General features: G+C 46.0%; 1 protein-coding gene across 2 annotated transcripts in view; it reads left to right on the plus strand.

Annotated features, from left to right (window-relative positions):
* The window catches only part of rsrc1 (arginine/serine-rich coiled-coil 1), a 163,495-nt gene that overhangs the window by 60,340 nt on the left and 95,655 nt on the right, over positions 1 to 7,500 (plus strand). For both annotated transcript variants that reach the window (XM_066651990.1, XM_066651991.1), the window contains exon 5: positions 354 to 390. In XM_066651990.1, the coding sequence (XP_066508087.1) occupies positions 354 to 390 (37 nt within the window). The remainder of the gene's footprint in view (positions 1 to 353; positions 391 to 7,500) is intronic.

Raw genomic sequence — 7,500 nt, forward strand, 5'->3', positions numbered from 1 at the left:
GGACTCATCCTTCCTCGCCACAGAGGACCACTTTGAACCCGTGTGTACAGCCATCATTATTCCAATACACGCATCGAGAGTGGTATAAAAAACCCCAAAACGTCCTGATTGTTTGTTCCGCTTGGCGGAGGAATAAAGGCCTCCCCTTTTTGGGTTTGAAGCTCTGTCATGAAAAAGCGAGAGAGTAAAATGAATAAATAGGCCCTTAATAAACAGCAATTACGGGTGATCCATGAGAGAGGGACCTGTCGGGTTTGTGTCTGGGGGTGGGTGGGTGGAGGGGGGGGCGTCGGGGGAAGCGATTAGTGACACGGCTTTATTTACAGTGGAGGAAATTTGTTCTTCTGTTGCAGGGACGTGGGGAACATCAAAGCCGGATTAGAACATCTGGTAAGTTCTCAATTTCCCCCCCTTCGTGTTTGTGGCATCTTTGATATCTGCATCCGAAATGAATGCGCAGCAATGGGCTTTGAATACCTTGTGTTGACAGATAGTGAGAGAGTCCACTCTCTCTCTCTCTCTCTCTCTGCCTCTCTCGCCCTCTCTCTCCTCTCCCACAGGGCCTGGCTGGGCTTTCATATTACTCGGCCATGCGCTCTTTCATTTCCCCAGCCCTTCCCTTGCTTTCTCTCTGACATTTTCTTTCCTTTTTGTGTATTCCGTGTCTTGTAACGTTGAGATGAAATGTGTGCGCGCGGAAATCCGATGGAGTGGGTCGGATTCTCGTAAACGTCCAGGCGGACGCACCCTGCCTCATATATGTGCACGTTTTTTTTTCTGACTTGCGCCCAGACGCCCGACTGATCTGGAGTGCGTTCGGGTTCTGACGACGTTCCCCCGATTGATCGCCTCTGCCTTTCTTCGCCGCCGTCCTCCTCCCTTCACTTCCACTTTTGTTCCGCTCTCTCCAGGGACAGGGCGAGGCCTAGCACCAGCCCTCAGCAAAAAGACCCCCGGGAGTGTTTAAAAATGTATCGTCCGACATTTCCAGGGTTTTCTGCACTCCTTTCTAATACGAGGGTCAGAGTAGCATGCACCGGAGTTAAAAGGGGCCGTCTCCTCCTCTCGAGGCGGAACCGAAATTCGCAGCCACTTTTTATTCCGGGGGATGAATAATGGAGAGGGGTCACAGCGGGTCCTGGCTCTCTGGATGTACAGTCACCTCCCTGAGCTTTTAGAGGGCCACACCCCGCATATTAACCAGGGGCCGGGCCCTTGAAGGGCCACGCTACGTAAATGACCCCTAATGCCACATTTTAAAGACCCCCCCCCCCCCACCATATTCAGACATATTCCACTTCTTATTCCTGCTGTTCGTCCCTAAAGCTCTCAACGTTTCGTGCCGGTCAGCGACTGCATGTCAATCCTTATCCACAGGATTTAAAATATGGGCTGGATTCAGGCCTTAATTCTGATTGGCTGTCGTGTCTTCCAGGACAAGACGTACACAAATCTGAGCCAAGTAAACAGCACCACCACAACAAGGAGGAATAAACAAACAATAAACAATAAACACAACAATATAAACACAAGGCAGCGCGGATGTGATTGTGATTTACATTTACCTTTAGAGGAGGAATAAAATCAGAGGGTGAAACTGGGGAAAGGTAAAACGTAGGTGAAAGGGGGAGCGATTGGAAACGAGGGGAGGGAGAATGATGGAAGTAGCAGGAGAACGACAGAGCGGGAGAACGAGTGCGTGGTTATGAGAGGATGCATTGATTTACAACTCTATAAAAGGCAGAGTGAATTATTGAAAAGAAGATTACATGCATAAACAGCAGGAATCAATATGTCTCCTTGCACTTTTGAAGTTTGCTTCTGCACTCCGCTGCTCTAATGCACCCGAGAGCAAACAGGGGCATCACACACACACACACACAGACTGATCACCTCTCAAAGTTTCTTATACTTTTCCACTAGTGATAAGAACCAGACACAGCCCAGAGGATGTTCAGGAACGTGTGCTGGTTAAACCCCGACTGCGGAGTGTCTTCTGTTATTTGTTTAGTTTCTGTTTATTCGTTTATTCAGCGTCAGAAATAAACACAGGAATCTCGTGTTTCACAGAAAAGGACCCAGAAACCACTCGAGAGCAGACCACGCGACACTGTGGGTCTGAAAGGACGTGGCACGTTATTGGGAAATAGACACAAAAGAAGGATATAAGCAAAATGGACTGTGGACTGACCGCTCCAGATCTTAAAATAATAATAATATATCAAATTATTAATATTTAAAAACGTTCTCAGCAGATGCTGCGTGTTTGTGTAGTGTGTGCTTCCATGCAGAGTGGATTAAAGCACAGCGAGAGGTGTGTGTGTGTGTGTGTGTGTGTTCATAAAAGATGAAGTGCACACATACATGAGTGTGTTTATATGTTTACTCATGCGTTACTGTAAATTTCCAGCAAAGTGCGAGTGTGCGGACACGGACGGCGGGAATTTATTGCGGCTGCGAGATTACGCTCCCGCCCGAACCCGGAGCGCCGAAGTATCTTATTACGATTCGAGATGAAGAATAGTAAATAAAAAACTGTCCCCTACTGAGGTGTTTGTAGCCCCCACACCCACCCAATCCCCCCCCTCCGATCCCCACAGTCCCCGCTTAAACGACACCCCCAACACCTACGTCTTGTAAAAATCAGCCATAAACACTCAGGATTTACAAGTCCTTCAGGTCCGTCTGTGTCAGGACACTCAGACAAACTCCAGAAAGTTCTGAAGGAGACTTTCTCCCATCCCTCGTCTCTTAACGCGGCAGGGTCCCTCTGAGGCTCCTCTCGCTCGCGATGACTTAACTTTATCAGCGAAATAAAACATTGGTTTCCTCTTCACAGCCCAAACCCGAGCGAGGAAATCTGCATCTTTGGTCATATTACCGTCAGCCTTGATTCCGGCGGATGAAGACGCAGCCAAGCTCGCTTCGGCGCCCGAGCCACGGCTGCGCTAATTAGCTTTGTGCCACGAAACTGGGGCGGTTTGTTTTATTTGTTTTTCTGTTTATATTTTTGATTATTTTTTTCCTCTTTCTTTTGTGGCGGCTTGAGAGCGAGACAATGTTAATTACTCCCTGTTTGCCTCTCTTTGCTTCTACTTCTACCCTTTTCTCTTTCTGTCAGTGAGAGAGAGAGAGAGGCCCAAATCCCCCAGTGACTAGCGTAGCAGGCGCTTGCTAACGCTAATCAGGCCAGATGCGCAGCTGCTTAAAGAGAAGTACAAAAGCGACTCGTCAGCGCACACATAAAGCATCAGATTCATGCAGATTAGCGCCGCCACACTAATTGATCTTCTCACATTCATTTGCTGATTTACTGCAATTACCGCGGCGCAGCTTTAGAGCCGTGGCCTTCGAGGAGTCGGTCGTCACTGGCCTTTTAGACAGAGGGACGTGTCCCCATGACCTCTCGCCCCTCACGCCGGTCAAGATCTTATTAGCCTCTCTCAGCACATTACTCTGCTACTGAAGGTGAGAGTGCAAAGATTTGGTGACAGTGCAGATTTACACAGCGCCCCCTACGCCTCAAAATCTGCCAATGCATGGTCTGAGGTTTTCGTCTTTAGTTTGTGCCAGTGCTGCAAGGCTAATGATGCTGACAAATATATCTTTCTCTTCTCTCACTCCTCTTTTGTCTTTCTGTCTCTTTTCATCTGTTTCTCTCTCTCTCCCTCTTTCTCTCTGTGTCTCACTCTCTCCCACTGTCTGTCATTCACTCATTACTCACTCACTCTGTCACTCTTTACTTCTCTCTGTCCTTCTGTTACACATTTTTTCACTCTCCCCTACTCTCTCTCTTTCTCTCTCTCTCTTAAACCATGCGCGCGCGCACACACACACTCACACACAGTCTCTTTACTCTCTCAAACTCTCGCAATCCTCTTCTGATTGCCCATTCCTCTCTCTCTCACTCTGTCTCTCTCTCTCTCTCCCCTCCTTTTGCCAGTAATTTGATTGTGGGGGATAAAGGGGTGCGTGGTCGGCAGATGAAAGGTGAGGAGGGGAGCGTCTGCGTAATCTGCAAACAGATTTCTGTGCTTATTACACTAATGATTTTGTCAGATTGGATGTGTCGTGGGCCGAGAGGGAAGGGGGGGCACAGAGGGGGTCTTCCTTCGTTCCTCATCTCAGTTTCTCATTCTCTGCTCCAGCTCGGCTAAATGATGGAGTGATCAGACTGACCCCTGCACAGGTGCCTGACCCGCAGTAATTGCATGTCGCCATGATAGACGAAATGACCACTGCCATCATAACACACTCTCTGTTTATCTCTCTCTCTCTCTCTCTCTTGCATTTTTAGTATCACTTTTACTCTCTCTGTTTCTCTTTTTTCTGTACCCCTCTCTTTCTCCCTGTCCTTCCTTTTCCTCGTCTTTTTTTTTGCCCATCATACATCATCTCCCCCTCTTTCTGTCTTTTTTCAGTCTCTATATCTTTCCATCTTATTCTTCCATCTGTTTTTAATTTTCCTATTCTCTTTCTTTCTCTCTCTACCTCTCCTCTTTTTCTCATCTTGTCTTTTTTTATTCTCTCACTCTCTCCCTCCTCCTCTTGTGCTCTTCCTTTCCCCCTCTGTTTTCTTCTGTCGCTCTCATTCTTATTTCTATCTAATCCTCCCTTTCCTTGTTTCTCACTTTCTCTCACTCTCTCTCTTTCCCACTCTCTCTCTTTCCCACTCTCTCTCTCTTTCTTGTACTGTCTCCCTTCTCTTTTTTTCGTCCTACTTTGTATCTTATATACAGTGGAAGGGAGAGAAAAACCAACCACCAACAAAAGAAACATTGCATTAATTTGTAAATGATGATATTAGGTTCAGTGTGGGACCCTCATACATCACGCCGAGGGGAGGAAGGGGCGGAGTCTCTTACTGTATGCGTTTAATCTTAATGGTATCACTGGATGTCAAGGGCATGGAGGAAATTAAATCGGAAAGTGCGGATAGACCAAAGAAGATATTATCACTCCATGATTGCGGTTTTGATAGCTATTCCAGTGAATTTCATTCTCGGCGGCGGCCGGGGGAAGATGAGTTAGCCGCCTGCGTTGCTCATTTTTCTTCCTCGTGATTTATGAGAGCTGAGCGTTAAAACTTTTATTTATTTATTTATCTATCTCTTTTCTCATTTATTTATTTATTTACACATTAGCCCTAAACCTCTCCAGCTGCTATTGCCTCTGGTGAACGCGTGTACACACCTTTACAAACACAAGCCTCGCTCAGAGATGCTGAACACAACCCTGTCGTTCTGCAGCTTGGCCTCAGTCACGGTCTGTTTACTCCAATTTATTTCATTCTGTAGCATTAACGCTTACCTTCAGCTTATTCATTCATATTCAGTAAGTTCTTCATCGTCTTCAGGGTCGTGGAGGGGTCCGGAGCCCACCCGGAATCTTAGAGTGCACAGGCCGTTTCTCCTGAACTAGTCTTTGTCTCTTATTTCTAAAATGTTATTTAATTTCATTATATTTTTTATCATTTTCACTATTTCACTGGGTTTGAGTTGAACTAATATAATTGGTCTTATGTTGTTTTATATTGTATGTATTAGCTACGTTGTCAATGAAGGTCCCCCTCAGTCTGTTCGGAGCTTCAATAATCCTGAATAAGAGCTGTTATGAATGTAGTACAGTGTCATGAGTGTAAACAGGGCGCTGATATTCTCTGTGGACACAGGACACAGGTGGTAAATATTAGTGGGCAGGTTCTGTAATGTACAAAGCAAAACATGGAACGGAATTGGACACTGCAGCTGCACATGAGCTTAAGCTCACTATGCTCCGAGTGTTGACTGAAGGTCCTTCATTCATTAATTAATTATTCGTAAATCACGTATCCAGTTTGTAATGCGCTTAGCCATTCGCATAGGAGCATGGTATACATTTGAAGCATAGTTTCATTGATTGGAAGATTTTCTTTGTGACTCAGAGACATTCAGGAGAACGTATTGTTGCTGTCCAATTAAAAAGCGGGGAAAAGGGGGGGGAAAACCCCTTCGTAACTTTATTTTATTCCGAGTAATTTTGGAGCATTTCTATTGGTTCCTTCTTCACGACATTTTTAAAGGAAAATGGCTGCTGTGTTCAAATGATGTAGTAAACTACAAAATCGACAAAAATGGAGACAGGTTTATCATTGGACGGCTATTAATTTTTACGGTCCGTCCATCCGTCTGTCTGTCTATCTATCTATCTATCTATCTTTACACTTATATAGTGCCTTTCTAGACACCCAAGGACGCTTTACAATCCACACTGCTCAGAACACTCAATCCACACACACTGGTGAGAAGTGTCAGCCAAACGCCGACAGCGTACTCTCGACCAGGAACGACCGTCCACCTGGAGGACTGCATCAGGCACTAGGGTTTCACCCAGGACAGAGTGCCAATCCATATCTGGGCACACACACATTCACTCCCACAAACTAATTCACTCACACCAGGACAGTTATTAGACAGAAGCCAATTCCCCTACCCTCCATGTTTTGGACTGTGGGAGGAAACCGGAGCCCCCGGAGGAAACCCACGCAGACACAGGGAGAACATGGAAACTCCACCCAGATGGGATTTGAACCTAAGATCCCAGCGCTGAGAGGCGAACGTGCTCACCACGGTTATAAACGTATCGTGGTTTATAAAGTTCATATCAGATGTTTATACCGGATCGGATGTATCGACATTTGTTCATCGCTGCGCCCCTGGCCCTGGCGCATGCACATTAAATGCGAGCAGGAGTTGGAGGGGAGGGCCGCGGCCCGTAGACGTCAGCCCGACGGAGAGCATCATTACTCAGGCTTGTTTACATTCTAAATCCGTAATGAAACCTTGTTGGCAATAATGAAGGAAATAAAAGTTTGGGAAATTGTAAAAGTGGTGAAGTTTGAGAGATGAGCCCGGCCCTGCGAAATAACATTTCAGAGGAGGCGAGGCACATTATTATGCAGCGACTGTGACTGCTGGAGACACCAAGATGAACAACCTCCGCTTTCCAAAATGCTGTTAGTGCCTTCCTGAAGTATGGCACATTGTAAAAAGGCCTCCGATTCCATATTGAGATTATATATAAAAGTATATCCATACACAACATTATATTTTATAGATGCCCCGCCCGGGTGCACCCCCCCCCCCGGATTGGTGCAATCCCCACCCCCCTTTATTTATTTATTTATTTATATATATTTTTAATAAATATATAAATAAACATATTGCACTGGAACCCATCTCTGCCCTGATCTTATAGACCTGGATATTAAAAACAGAATATTGCATTTTTCTGGGGGGTTCTGGATACTGTATGCACTGTCATTTTCTGTGTTTGCTCTGTTCCCTTTTTTTTTTTTACCCCCTCTCTGAGAAATAGGCGACGAGGACGGGAATAACGCGTGAAAAATGGTCCTAAATGAGGAATGAGAAGTCAGATGAGATGACGAGAGGAAGAGGGATGGAGGGAAAGGCGCAGAGGTCGCGAGGCAGGGTCCTTAAGCCTTGCCTTCATTTGTTTTTC

The sequence above is a fragment of the Hoplias malabaricus genome, chromosome X1 (assembly GCF_029633855.1).
Source record: "Hoplias malabaricus isolate fHopMal1 chromosome X1, fHopMal1.hap1, whole genome shotgun sequence".
NCBI classification, from domain to species: domain Eukaryota; kingdom Metazoa; phylum Chordata; class Actinopteri; order Characiformes; family Erythrinidae; genus Hoplias; species Hoplias malabaricus.